This window comes from Labrus mixtus, chromosome 11 (assembly GCF_963584025.1).
Source record: "Labrus mixtus chromosome 11, fLabMix1.1, whole genome shotgun sequence".
In the NCBI taxonomy this organism is placed as follows: domain Eukaryota; kingdom Metazoa; phylum Chordata; class Actinopteri; order Labriformes; family Labridae; genus Labrus; species Labrus mixtus.
This window is the reverse complement of record NC_083622.1, coordinates 1046031-1060601: the sequence shown is the minus strand read 5'-3', so window position 1 is coordinate 1060601 and position 14571 is coordinate 1046031. Positions and strand designations below refer to the sequence as shown.

Sequence of the window (14571 nt, the reverse complement as noted above, 5' to 3'; positions counted from 1 at the left end):
TCTCAGAGAATCACGTTTCCTTTTCAGCTCACAACATACACCTGGCTCTATGGCTGGGCGATACGACCTCAAATCAATATCACTATTAATTGAACATTTGACCTCGATCATGATTAATGAAGGATTATTTTGTTTTTTTGCCCTCATAGTTCACTGACGAGATCTCTACTGTAAATATGCTCAACTGTTAAAGCTGGGATGTGTTTTCCAATGACAGAGTTTCATATCTAATGAACTATTTTGTGGTTATTTATTGAATATTTCAAACTGAAATCAAAGCATCGCTTGAAATGAAAACAACACATTTTAGTTTTAAAGTAGAAATGAACTTCTCTAAAACAGCAGAAAATAAATAACTTGCATTTATAGCAAACTGTTTTTCAGCAGTGTTTTCATTTGGCTTCTTTTTGTTCGGTGTCGTCTTCCCTTAAGACAAAATGTGTCCAGATGGATTGGAAGTGTCCTCATGTGACTCTGAAAATAATCAAAATAATCGATATGGGCAAGATTACGTCGGTTAGAGGTTCTGAATGTCGGTTTCGATTATTTGCCCAGTCCTACTTGGCTCCAATCCAAATATAACTCTGCTGCTATAAGATGTCTTACACATCTATATTACAGCTACACAGACCTAAAAGAAGAATTACCCTTAGAGGGTTGACAGATTAAAATAAAATATCCACAAAATCACCCAGATGAATAAACTCATGAAGATTCGTACTAACAGTGTGGGAACTTTTTTTTATTAGATTAGATTAAGTTAGTTGTTTTTATCCACATTAGACAAACACTGAGAGATATCACACTTTTATATGCCATGCTATTTCATAACATGACTTTTTTATCCGTTATATTTCAGGGAAATAATGGGAGAAAAACATAAACATATACAAACATAAATGCAGCCATATATACCTGCACCTACAGATACCATGACACAATATATACACACAATAAAACATGTACACATACTATAACTGTATGCATAAAGTTGCTGTCAAATAAATGTGGGTATCATAGTAGCTAACATTGTTATAATCAATTAACGCATCAAATCAACACATTTATTTCATAATGTTTAGATATAGTTGCCTGTCTAAATAAATATAATAGCATTTTGATTGAACTGAAATAAACCTATTTTATATCATTATTCATTATATATATTATATTTTATATCATTATATATATTATATATTATATTATATAACATTATATATATTATATTTTATATAATATATCATTATATATATTATATCATTATATATATTATTATATATTATATTTTATATCATTATATATATAATGTTATATATTATTATATATATTTTATTATAATATTTTATATTATTCTGTTTGACAGCTGCTCCACGTGCTCCTTCTGTTTACATTCTGCAGAGGAAGCACGCGGAGATCTCTGCTCGCCCTCTGATTGGTTGGACGTCACGGACGCCCCTCCCATGGGCGGGACTCACATGCGGAAGCTGTTTGTGTGCCGCGTAAAAAACGGTTAAAACCTCCATACGTTAGAGATAAACTCGCCCGTTACCGGAGATAAATGTGTTTTAAGGCTTCAAAGAACCGTTAAAGTTTAACCGGAACAAACGGAAACCGAGTTTTACACCGAAAAACCTTCCGTCGATCCGGTGTCCGTTAGAAATGAACGAAGCCTCTCGTTAAACACGGTAAATAACCCGTTAAACTCAAACTGACGCTTCTTTTTAACAGTAATTAGTAAAAGAGGAGTTTAAACTTCACATTTAAACGTTTCGGTTTCGCTCGTCGGTGAAGAACTCGCCTCTGATTTGAACATTTAGCGCGTTTCTGTTAACCGGGAACGCGCATGCGCAGTGGGTATAAGCCATATGCGGATATAAGGATTGGCGCCGGCGCCACAGCTGATGCATTCATTCATTCATCACTGAGGAGGTAAGACCACCGAGCCGCTCACAGCTTTTAAACTCATATTATAAGATTTACAACACTTTAGATTCATCTGTAATTATAAATATTATAAATATTATACTTTTTAATCTTTAACGGCTGTTTTCCCCTCTGAAGGAGTTTTGAGTTTAGTGGCTTTAAATCTGGGAAAGTGAGACTCTGCAGACATATTGTGTTTAAAGTTATATTTTACTTTATTTTATAATGTTTTAAGTATATTCACCATCTTTCTCCTCTTGTTTGACTTCATTATTACATCATGAAGGTTTGTTTTGGGACATTTTGGGGGGTTTTAGTCCAGTTAACTTACACTAACACTAAAGCTGCTCTTGTAACTTTTAATATCAGAAAATGAGTAAATGGTCGTGTTTTTCTTTGTTGCATGTTTTTAATGTATGAAGGCAGTGTTGAGCTGTTTGTATGTGAAGTGTGTTGATGGTCAGTGAGTCTGCTGGTTATTGTTGACCTAGTTAGCTCTCACTGAGCTTGCTAAGTTTGCTAATTACTGTAGCTCCCCTGCACAACTTAGCATCGCAGAGGTCTCAGTTTAACCGACTTTTACGTCGTTTAACGGGCTTTTTGCAGCTCTGCTTTAACACATGTGACCCCCGTGAGTTTAATCCCGTACCTGAGATTAGTTGTAGTCCAGCACGGTTCATTTGAAGCGGTCTTTGTCGGTAGTTTTCCCCCGCCGGAGCTCAGGGAGGCTCGGCTCAAATCCTCCCGCTTCAGCGCTGCAGAAATTGGCGCGTCTTTGAGTTTCAATACCCGAATAAAGTCAATATAACCCACTCTGCACTCATTCTACCAACACAAATGTCGTCTAAAGATGTGTGCTTAGTTGTTTAGGGTGGGAAACGGGGGTTTAAACGCAGCATTTTCGAGTTTTTTTTGTCTGAAATCGAGGGAACAAACAGCCCCCCTCCTTCTTGTTGGCTGCAGACACCACAGTAGCTTCCACAGCTTGTCTGGCTAGTTTAACTGTTTATTATAACACATTTATAACTGTTAAACACGTGAATACAGAGATGTGAGTCTGCTGGGTTAAACATTTGGCCCTGGCTTTGTTAGTCGACTTATATTGATTTTATTGAGCTACTTTAACCCTCAGAAGCTATTAAGTTATCTGTTCCTGAAGCTAACCAAATCTTCTATCAGATACAAACCTGAGCCTTTAAAATGAGAAGTTCTGTTTTATTCTGGACCTGAATGATCTTTAGAAGTCTCCTCTATGACTACTCAGGACATGTGAGACTCTCTGTAACATGAAATAAGATTTATTTAACTCATTAAAGTCTTATGTAACCTCATCAGATTATTAATCTCTACATGTTGAATACTTCAGAGTCTTAAGGGCCCAGAGGCTCCACATCATGGATCAGATACTGTACAAATAAATCATTAATTACTTTAAACTTTTAAGTTTCTACATTATAATGAAGAAAATAATAGGCATGATAATTCCCTGTCGTGTGTTTCTGTGAATCCTAATCTCACCGTCTTCTCTTCTTTGTGTTTTTCGCAGCGGAGCCATAACTAAATTCAACAAAATGTCCAGACGCAGGTGAGCAGCTGGTGGGGGTTTTGTTCTCATTTTGGGGGTCTGGGGGCCCACAAGGGGGCCTCAGCAGAAACAGACAAGGGTCCTCTTTTTTTTTTTTCTTTTACCAGAGCGGGAAGACGGAGGCTGAAATAGTCATCAGTTATTCAGGGATTAAATACAGATTCATTAATGTAGTGATTTATTATGTTCTGAACCGACGTCCTCCACAGCTGAACGATCAACACTACAGGACTTATAGTTGACATGTGAATACCATTTAATGTGCAATAGTACCTAAAGTATATTAACTCCTAATGTGCAGTAATACTCCAGTTTAACACTAATGTGTGATAGGAATCATGTCGCATAACAGTTTATTAGGGATACTATTTTATTGGTTCAGGAGCGTCTCACTACCCGTGGTTAACGCCATTTAATGTGCAATTTGATACAAACGAGAGGCAACAAAATGCAAAAGGTCGTTCACACTGAATTCACAGAATCCTCTTTGATAACTTTTATTTGTGTGGCTGAATGTGAGGAATATTTGTACGACGATAAAGACGTTTAATTCTGTCTTCAGGCGTCAAACATCTGATGACGATCACAGCCGCTCTGATATGAATTAACTTAAACTTTATAACATCTAAATCAACAGAAATCTTCCAAAGTCTAGATTTGACTTAACGCCTCATATAAAACATTTTCTAACTTTAAGAATTAAAAAACCTTCATGAAGATTATAAAATTAAAAGATTTAAACGCCTCCACTCGGTCATAGCTAAGATAAAAATATCAACTATCACATGATATGTAAATGTTTAACTGCACATGAAAAACAGAAGATGGCCGTTTTTCTGTTCGTACTTAACGATGTGGAACTTTGATTTCTGGTTTCAGCGGTCGCATCACTTTGCAAACCAGAGATTCAAACACACCTGAGCCGACAGTCAGAGCCCCAATAAAGAAAAGGAAGTCAGAGGTTTGTAGTGTTTGATGCTCATCACAGATGTTTATTACTTCCTGTTTTGTATATATATATTTTTTTTTAGAGTTTCAGTCCCCGTTTGTAGCGTTGACCTCGGACTCACCCGTTTGTTTCTTTTTTTCATCCTCAGCCTTCAAAGAAGAAACTTCAACCTGCAGCCAAGAAGCAAAGCTATGAGATACAGGTCAGTGTGTTAGCGAGCCATTAGCTCTCAATGATTGTGTGTGTGTGTCCCTGATAAGAGTTTAAACTAGAATGTTTATTATCTCTAATGTGTCGTCCCGTCCCCTCCAGTCTGCCCTGCCCTGCCCTGTTTGCAGCATCTCATCTACAGATGTCCTGTGATCAATGAGCGTCCATTTTGTTTTCCCCTTGTGTTCACACATTCTGCAGGACGTTTGGGGCGGGGCGGGGGGGGCCATTCTTAATCCCTCATTTAACCGTCTAACAACTTTCACATCCTTTGTTGTTCTGGACAAATATCATGAAGTTAGTTTTTGTCTCCTCTTGATGAAAAGTCTGGAGGGTAGAAGTGACTCAGGAGTTTCTGCAGTTAAAGTGCACAACCTTCATTTCACCACCAGGTGTCACCGGTTAGCTTGATTGGAAAGTTAAACAACACAGCATGAAGACTCTCTGTATTTGATGTTTATTCAAATGCAACAAATATTCCTATAAGAATTAGAAAAGATTGCAACAAGATAATTAATGGAAATAAAGAACGACAAAGAAACAGGAAGAGTATAAACGTATTTAACTGGATATGAGGCTCAAAGTATAAACTCCTAAATCCATCTCATCTGAGCGAGTATGCTCAGTCAGATTTCCTGACTGATTAAATACATCAGGGAGCGTCACAGAGTTAATATACGGAGAGTCTCCTCATGTTCTCAAAGTCTAAAATCCAACACTGAAGATTAAACTTCAGATTGTTTTCTTATAAATATCTGTATGTTCAGTTCAACACTCTGCTGCATGTAGAGAAAGAAACCAGCTTTATAGGAAGGTCCTGAATGAAGGTTTAATCCTGCCACTTTTCTGCAGACGAGAGAAGTCGTGTTGATGTTCCTTTAGGTGGTCGATCATAAGAGTAAATACTGTAGACTGAAGTTCTGCTTGTTCTCATCTTCACCGTGTTTTTCTTCTTCCTTCTTCAGAAGTGTTGGTCGGAGGACGGAGCGAGTCCGTGCATCCTCATCGAGACTCCTCACAAAGAGCTGGAGCCGTCGGATCCGTCCAGCTTCAAGCAGTACACGTTCAAGAACCTCTTCATCAAGGCCTCCCCCATCCCTCGCCTCAGGTGTGTGTGTGTGTGTGTGTGTGTTTTACACGTCAATAGAGCTGCTGCACCTCAACGCCTCACACCGAGCTGTGACTCCTCCCTCCTCTGTATTCAGGGGTCAATGCCCTTGTTTCACGTGTTGCTTTAAGCTTCTTCTTGATCTGAGTCTGAAGCTGGATGTGTTTTTTATTTTATTTTCAACAGAACTCTAAATGAATACGTATTACAAAGGTCTCAGTTTCTAACTTCTAAGTTTTCAAACTAAATTGTTTATGAAAGGTTTCCTTTTAGGCTGTCTCTAAAACTCTGAAGTTTGTGTGCTGGCCATAAAAACTTGAAGTGATGTGTTTGAAGATGATGTTTTAGTGTTGTGACTGTGGAAGAAGAATGATGATGTGTTCATGAACAAAAAGATGCTCAAAGCTTGTTTTGTTTCTCCTCCAGCTGGGCGAGTTCAGACGACGTCTGGATCAAAATGCTGAACAAGGAGCTGAAGTACGTTCACGATAAAAGTTACCTCCAGAAGAATCCCAAGCTGCAGCCCAAGATGAGGGCGATCCTGCTCGACTGGCTGCTGGAGGTGAGGAGGCGAGGAGGCAGCGAGTGAACAGATCTCTCTGTTTGTCTTTCCAACACTGGATACATATTTAAAAAGTGTTGTGTTCTAAGCTCGTGTGTGTTTTTGTCTGTTCAGGTGAGCGAGGTGTACAGCCTCCACCGACAGACGGCCTACCTCGCTCAGGATTACTTTGACCGCTTCATGTTGACTCAGGAGGACATCAGCAAAGAGTACCTGCAGCTCATCGGCATCACGGCGCTGTTTGTCGCCTCAAAGATGGAGGTGAGTCCCTCCTCTCGTCATCTAATCACAGAAACACCCCGTCTCTCTCGTCTGTTCACATGTGACAGGAGGCGTTAAACTCCGAGCCTCAGACTCGTTTATTCACAAGGTTAAAAATAAAACGTGTTAAAGTCACAGCTAACTGCTCTGTTTAGATGTCAGCAGCTGTGTTTAAGTTGTTTTATTAACTCTTCTCTTCTCTTCAGGAAATCTACCCCCCTAAAATTGCGGAGTTCGCCTACGTCACAGACGGAGCGTGCGACATGTGGGACATCCAGCAGACGGAGCTTCACCTGCTAAAGGTGAGGTTCAAACGACACACACAAAGAACCCTCTCAATGTTTGGGTCAAAATCCGAAAACTTTACGACTTCTGTCAGAACACCTGCAGGGTTTCTCTCACCGTGTCTTTAAACCAACAGCAACATCTTTCAATAGAGATGACTTGTTCAGATTCACAGTGGAAATGTGTCTATCCACACTTCATTCAGAAAAACAACAGTTTAAAATATGTTGGCTTGTCTTGAGAAATGATCTAATGAAATGCAAATGGAGACTTTTTCTAAATGTGCATCAGGAAGTTGTCATTGCGACTTCTTTTTAAACTGAACTGCAGTAAAATCGTAAGCAGATCTTTAAATTTGGGATCCAGTGAGCCGGATTTCAGCCGCTGTGTCAGATTCTGGTACTGCTCCTTGTTATCGGGGTCATCAAACTGCGACCCGGTCGGCCTCAAGCAGCTGGAAGTGGCAGGAAAGTTCTCAGAGGAGGGGCATGAAAAAAGTGCTTTTGGTTTAAACACAATTTAAAGGTGCAAAAAAAGGACTGAGCGGACGTCTTTAAACCGGGATCGTGCACTCACACTGTCTTTGTTCCACCCTGCAGTCACTGGACTGGAACCTGTGTCCCGAGACGCCCATCTCGTGGCTGAAGCTGTACGCTCAGGTGGACGCTCAGAGGGAGGGAGAGAACTTCCTGGAGCCGCAGTTCTCCCAGGAAGCGTACATCCAGATCACAGAGGTACGTCTGCACCCTCGACCGTGTGATGTTCTGTGAACGCTTTGAATGCAATGATCTCGTCTGCTTCTGAACGACACATAACCCTGACCTTTGACCTCTTCCGGTTGCAGCTGTTGGACCTGTGCATGATGGACGCCGGCTCGTTGGACTACAGCTACAGTGTTCTGGCTGCTGCTGCGTTCTGCCACTTCTCTACGTTTGATGTCGTTCATAAAGTCTCAGGTGAGTTAGAGTTTCACACCTGGAGCATTTAAAGGTCGTTTTCTGTCTACACTCTTTGCATGCTGCAGAACGTTTTGATCCTAACCCGTGTCTGTGTCTCCAGGTCTGACGTGGGAGTGTGTGTCGCCGTGCGTTCGGTGGATGAGTCCCTTCATGGACGCGCTGCGCTCTGAAGCGACGCCTCAACTCAAAAACTTCCCCAGAGTCAAATCTGACGACCGACACAACATCCAGACACACGTGGCGTATCTGGACATACTGGTGAGCGAAACAAACTCTGAACGATACGATAACACTCGCTGTTATGTGAAGAAACTTTGTCTTCAAAACATGCAGCCTGAAAAAGGCGATCTTAGGATTTTAAATTTCTGATTACTTATTGAACTTTATTCGTCCCCCATGTGAAGCTTGCTGAGAAAGAGGACTCACTTTCTGTTTAATCTCTGATGCAAGTCATGAAAGGACGAGGGAATACATGTAAAACAGGAGCTGAATCTTTGCTTTTGATAACCGACAGAAATGTGACTTTTTGATTCCGACACACTTGAACACGATACAATCTGTTGTTTGAAAGATCGATGGTTTCAAAAGTACTCAAGCTTTAACAAATCCAGCTACAGATCGTCAGCCATATTTGTTACCTGAAGCTGCAACAGGAGAGAGAGCGATGTCTACATTGTGCAAATACATCGTTGACATTCCAGTACTGGAAGGTTGACTGTTTTTTTTTTTTTTTTTCAATTCAGACTCAGGGAAGCTTTTGATTTAAAAACCTGACTGAGGATCTGAATCTTCTGTTACAACACAGTAACTTTAAACCTTTCAGTACCGTCCATCATTTAAATCAACAGGCCGGATCGTTATGAGTTATGTGGTATTGGTGTGCTAAATGGCCTAGCGGTTAAGCCCCCCAAATAGGGAGGCTGTAGTCCTCCAAGTGGGTGGTGCAGGTTCAAGTCTGGACTGTAGTTCCTTTCCTGCATGTCCTTTCTAAATAAAGTTTAAAAAAAGCCCAAAAATAAAAGCATGTATCACAGAAATGAAAATGTTGACTGGGATTAATGTCCTGAGTTTCATCGTCCTGTGATGTTAAAATGTGTCGACAGAATGAGATGGTAACGCTTTAAATTACCTCGTTAAAACACCGTCTGTGACTTGGCTTGAAGTTCCAACCAATAAGAAGCAGAGCAGGATGCATGCTGGGTAGAGAAAGAGCCATATGTTTGTGGTCTAAATCTAAACTTCTTGTGTCCTTCAGAGGAAAGCTCAGGAGCGTCAGATCGACAGCTCCGACTGCCAGCTGTCGCCCGTCGCCGTGGGAGTGATGATGACTCCGCCCAGCAGCACTGAGAAACCAGCCAATCACTGAGCAGGAAACAGAAAAAAACCAGCGCTACCTCTCGTCCTCAGAAGTGACCTTGGACCACACGGCGGCTCCTCGCTCCTCACCGGGGGAGACATTTAGGAAACTTTGTGTAGCAGGTTTAATTTTAACACTAAGTCAGGATTCGGGTTCCTGACGTCTTGAGTTATTTGCTTTCATGCAAAGATGTAGATTGTCAGGAGTGGCAGACTTTTGGCAGGGACAGAAATGTTTTTTTTTGCATGATACAAAGAGTAACCGGTGTGAACTTCACCATCGTGTGGCAGCTGGCTGTTCTGCTGCGCTCTTATTTTGAAAAACCGGTCCTGGTCTAAGAGGAGCCAGAGGACTTTGAACCTTGTGTGGTATTACCTGGGAGTTCTACTGGTGCTTTTCTTCAAGTTGTGAGGCTTCAACGCTCTCAGACGGTGCTTCAGTCAGATTCTCAGGAACAGAAGAATGAGAGAACGTCTCATTTTCTACAAATATTTAATTCCACTTTCAACGGTGGAAATCTCCTTTTTAGTTAGTATCCTCGCCTAAAAATTCCCATCGAGCTGTGTTTGAATCACAGCCGACCAAACGATTCTTGATGTGAATTCTTGAGTGATTCTTGAATGAGCCGGAGGAACAATCGGAGGTTTGCTGTGAACGTCCTGAAACCCGGAGGTGCTTTGAACGCACCTTGACTGTTTTATGTGGCGCAATAATAATTCCCCTTTTTTTTTTTTTTTTTAAATTCATTTCTTGATCGTGGTTGCACGTTCTTGTTACATTCCTGGAAGACTTGACCTTTCATAGGAGGATTGCCTTCAGTGTGCAAAGTTTGTATTTATTGATTTAGCGTGTGGAATGAAATGTCTGTTCATATGTTTAAAGAATCTTTCAGCGAGCTCGGTTTGATCTCTGCCAAAGGCAAAAGCTATTTATGATTCCAGCTGTTTCTGAATCACTGCTCTTCATTCAATGTCGTCCCCTAGCCTGTCCTTTCTTAGTGCCTTTAAAAAGAGAGATGAACTGTAGGTTTTTAATTTAATCGGGAGCGAGCGGAGAAGGACGCTGACACCAACAAACCTGTGACCCTGCAGTGAACCAACAACCATGTGGACTGTATGTAGAAGATAAAGAATGTATGTTTCTGTAAATACGACAATTACAAATGTGTATTTTTCTTTTATATTGGAATGTTTTAAATAAAACAAAGTGTGAAATAAGTGAAGAGTAAAGTGTGTTATTGATGTAGAGAGGGATGTTCGATGGGATGGGCTGACAGTGATGCACCGATCAGGAGAAACAGAGACGATGTTTGTTTCATGACTTCTTTCTAGTGTAGTCCAGACCACCAACTGAGACCAGAAAGACCCGAGTCAAGACCAAGACATTAAGGTATCAATATCGATGCATCCCGAGCTGCAAGTTTCAAGTTAACTTTATTTATAAAACACATCTTTTTAAACTGTCACATTCAGTCTGATCATTCTCCATCCGGTCTCATAAATCCTTTACTTCCTGAACATGTTAAATTTATCGTGTTGTTTTTATCTCTGCTCTGTAAGGTGACCTGGAGAGTTTTGAAAGGCGCCTTTAAATAAAATGTATTATTATTAAAAACAATCAAGCCTTACGACAGAGTCAAAATGTAAAATAATTTATCATAATAAAATCTATTGAGCTACAATATGATCAGATTATAGTAAATAAGTAAAACTACTTTGTCATGGTGAAGAGATGGAGCTTTAAACTCTTAATTTACAGATGATTTCACGTCTTTCTTCAGTTTAAAAGTTTGATTTTTTTTTAACGATCGAGACGAGTGAGATGAGTTTCCTGCAGAGTGAGAACAGCGCTGCATAGAGACAGATTTATTCAAACGCCCTGTGTCTCATGAGGAGTTTTTCTTTGAGATATCTTCAGATTATTGTCAGTAAAAGCTTCAACATGACTCCATCTAGAGCTTTTAAACACTTTACATACTCTGCATTACAAACATGCAGGAAGTGAAAATGATCCACTTCAGTCTCTGTGTTTATCAAAGTCATCATAAATCTAAACAAAAACCAAGTTTTTATAAGTGCAGTCATTTACGCTTTCAGATCAGAAACCTCACATTTCATCCTCAGTCAGTTTGTGAACCTGCAGGAGGTCTGCAGCAGCTGGAGGGTCTTCTTCATGGTCTGGACTTTGACGTGCGTCGGCTCGTCCCCGACCTCTGCAACCCGGTTCAAATTATCATGAAGAAATCATTCACAAACCACATTTTTTATATGTTATGATGCATGTTTCTTGTCATACTGCAAAGTGTAAAGAAGCTTCATTCATATGCAGGGCCGTCCATGGGGGGGGGGGGAGGGGGAAGCTGACCACATGGAGGTTAGCTGAAAACAAACATGGTTCTTTCTCATTTTTAACAACAATGATCACATTTTATTTTTCACCTTCATACTCACCATGACCTCTTAAAGAACACACGATGGATTTATTGTTGCTTCAGTGAGATGTAGGCTGTTCTAAAATGTAAACCCCCCCCTCTTCTTAAAATGGTATGAACCTTTTGTTTGGTAATGTTAACGACTTTAGCAGGCGCAGAGGGAGCTAATGTTAGCCAGGATGCTAGCGCTAACAGTTCAGATCTAATGTGCAAATGTTGATTTAAATCATAACCCCGGGACGGCCCGTGCACTGCACCTTTAAGAGGCCGAGGACATTTCTGAGAGGCGGGGAGACGACGGAGGCAAACAGGATGACACGACATAAAAGGTGTTTGTGTGAATGAGCGCTCTCACCTCGTTCACACGCTGCGGTGTGAGGTAACAGACGACTGAATAAAAGAGTGAGGACGCTCAGACTGCATCAAAGGAACTCAACTTTACTTTCTGCATGAATCAGATTTGTTCCCCTGTGTGAGCAGAGAGCTGATTAAAAGAGGAAAAAACACAAAACTATTATTTTATTAATTATGTGGTGTTAAATAGCGACACAGCGTCTTTCTCCTGAGCTGTGGTTGGTCGAGCTTCAGTCCAATAATGTGACAGTGACTTTCAATATAACACACTTTCCTCTTCTCCATGTTCCTCTAACACTAACATGTCTGTAGTCCGTCTGTAAACCCCCCAATGATGAGAAAAGTCCATCCTCTCTGTCTTCTCCCTGCTCCACTTTTCAGAAAATGTGTGCTCAAACAGGCCGTTTGGAGATTTTCCCTTCATGACATCACAAAGGGCAGTAGCCCCTCCCCCAGGTGGGTGACACTCCCACAGCTAGGTGTTTGTTCTGCCCTCTGAGTCTGCCTTCTCACCGTAAACAATAGGACATGGAGCAAGAAAGCCTGAGGCACCTGAGCCCTTCCAGAGAGGGGGCGTGGTCAGACACAGCTCATTAACATATTTAAAGGTACAGACACAGAAACAGTCTGTTCTGAGCAGGGCTGAAATAGAGGGGTTTATAGACATGATCAAATACAGGATCAGAGTGGATTTAGAACAAGAAACTTCACACACATGTTTTGAGGAGCTCTGAGACTTATTTAAACTGAAGAAGAGGAGGAGGATATGTCACCTTTAAAGTCCCCCCCCCCCCCCCCCCCCCCCCCCACACACACACAGACACTCAAACACACACACACACACACACACACACACACACACACTCAAACACACACAGCAGCTCTCGGTTTAGTGCGACGTTTGTGTTTGGGCAGACTCGGGGAAAACAAAGAAAATCTCCAGCATGTGTAAAGAAAAACATCCAGGCGCTAATGAGACACAAGACGTGTTAAAAACAGTTACTTAAAAAACCAGCCTGAAGATGATTCAGTGTGTGTGTGTGTGTGTGTGTGTGTGTGTGTGTGTGTGTGTGTGTGTGTGACTGTGGCCTTCACCCTGTGTGTGTCTGACTGCTTATAGGGGTCAACATCACCGTTAAATACCTTTCAGTGTGTGTGTCTGTGTGTGTGTGAGTGTGTGAGTGTGTGTGTGTGTGAGAGAGAGTGTGTGTGTGTGTGTGTGTGTGTGTGTGTGTGTGTGTGTGTGTGAGAGAGAGTGTGTGTGTGTGTGTGTGTGTGTGAGAGAGAGAGTGTGTGTGTGTGTGTGTGTGTGAGAGAGAGTGTGTGTGTGTGTGTGTGTGTGAGAGAGAGTGTGTGTGTGTGTGTGTGTGTGTGAGAGAGAGTGTGTGTGTGTGTGTGTGTGTGTGTGTGTGTGTGAGAGAGAGTGTGTGTGTGTGTGTGTGTGAGAGAGAGTGTGTGTGTGTGTGAGTGTGTGTGTGTGTGTGAGAGAGAGTGTGTGTGTGTGTGTGTGTGTGTGTGAGTGTGTGTGTGTGTGAGAGAGAGTGTGTGTGTGTGTGTGTGTGTGTGTGTGTGGCATATATAGGGTATTCTGGCAGCGAACAGAGGCCTCCCTTCATATACATGCCCCCCCCCCCCCCCCCCCCCCCCGCAGAGAGAGTGTATTGTGTTGGCCTGGGAAAGCGTGGCCTCAACCTCCCACACACACACACACACACACACTCACACACACACACACACTCACACACACACACACACACACACACACACTTGTGAGGACCTTGAGTGACACGATGATTCTACAATACAACACTTCACAACAATTGAGAAAACCCGCACATCCAAAACTTCACATCTACAGCTGTCAACGATCACATCACACGAGAAGGAAGTTACACAACAGAGGGGAGCGCCAAACCTAGCACAACCTGCTGCAGTATGACCCCCCCCCTAACCCTAACCCCCCCCCCCACAACTCTCTCTCTGTAGTCATGTGTGCAGGAATAGAGCTTCATGTAGAGGCTGAAAAACTGAATTATCCAAATCTGAAGTCTGTAGCTCCAGACTCCACAAACATCAGAATCTGCACGTCGCTCAGTCGCTCAGTCACTTCCTGTTTGTGAATTTGTCTCAGAGCTCATGAAAGTGTTTTTTCTAAAATAGAAATGAGTTCTGTCCGTGTTAAAAGTGTTTTGTTTCGTCATTTTGTTTTATAAAATGTAAATTTGTTTCAAGCTTTGTAGAAGTGTTTCAGACTTTGTGATTTTGGTTTGCACTTCCCAGCCACCGTACTGTAGTGCCCCTTGTTTGATTTTGTTTTTTTAACTTGCAGACATTTCTCTTTTCTTTAAAATGATTTGGTTTAAAATTAGCAAACCCTCGGAGGTGACTTCAATGACCCTACACCAGACAAGATGAGGACGTTTCTTTTTGAGTCTTTTGTCTAATGTTGAGTTTGTTTTCTTATTTCTTCAGAATATTTCCAGTAAAAGTTTTGCAGGTTTCTTAATGTGATGCTTTGAAACACTTCTCACGTCTCATGATGTCACATCCTCCAGACGATCAGAACAGACGATGCAGGAGGGAAACA

At 41.5% G+C, this 14571-nt stretch overlaps 1 protein-coding gene across 1 annotated transcript; it reads left to right on the top strand.

The window, feature by feature from the left end:
- Nucleotides 1–1521: 1521 nt before the first annotated feature.
- ccne2 (cyclin E2) lies at nt 1522–10408 on the top strand. The gene is made up of 12 exons (XM_061049494.1): nt 1522–1929; nt 3470–3508; nt 4388–4469; nt 4606–4659; nt 5633–5775; nt 6202–6337; nt 6452–6598; nt 6805–6900; nt 7483–7617; nt 7728–7839; nt 7943–8100; nt 9098–10408. Exons 1-12 carry the CDS (start codon nt 1844–1846, stop codon nt 9206–9208), a joined length of 1299 nt encoding a protein of 432 aa, XP_060905477.1. The 5' UTR covers nt 1522–1843; the 3' UTR covers nt 9209–10408.
- The last annotated feature ends 4163 nt before the right edge of the window (nt 10409–14571 follow it).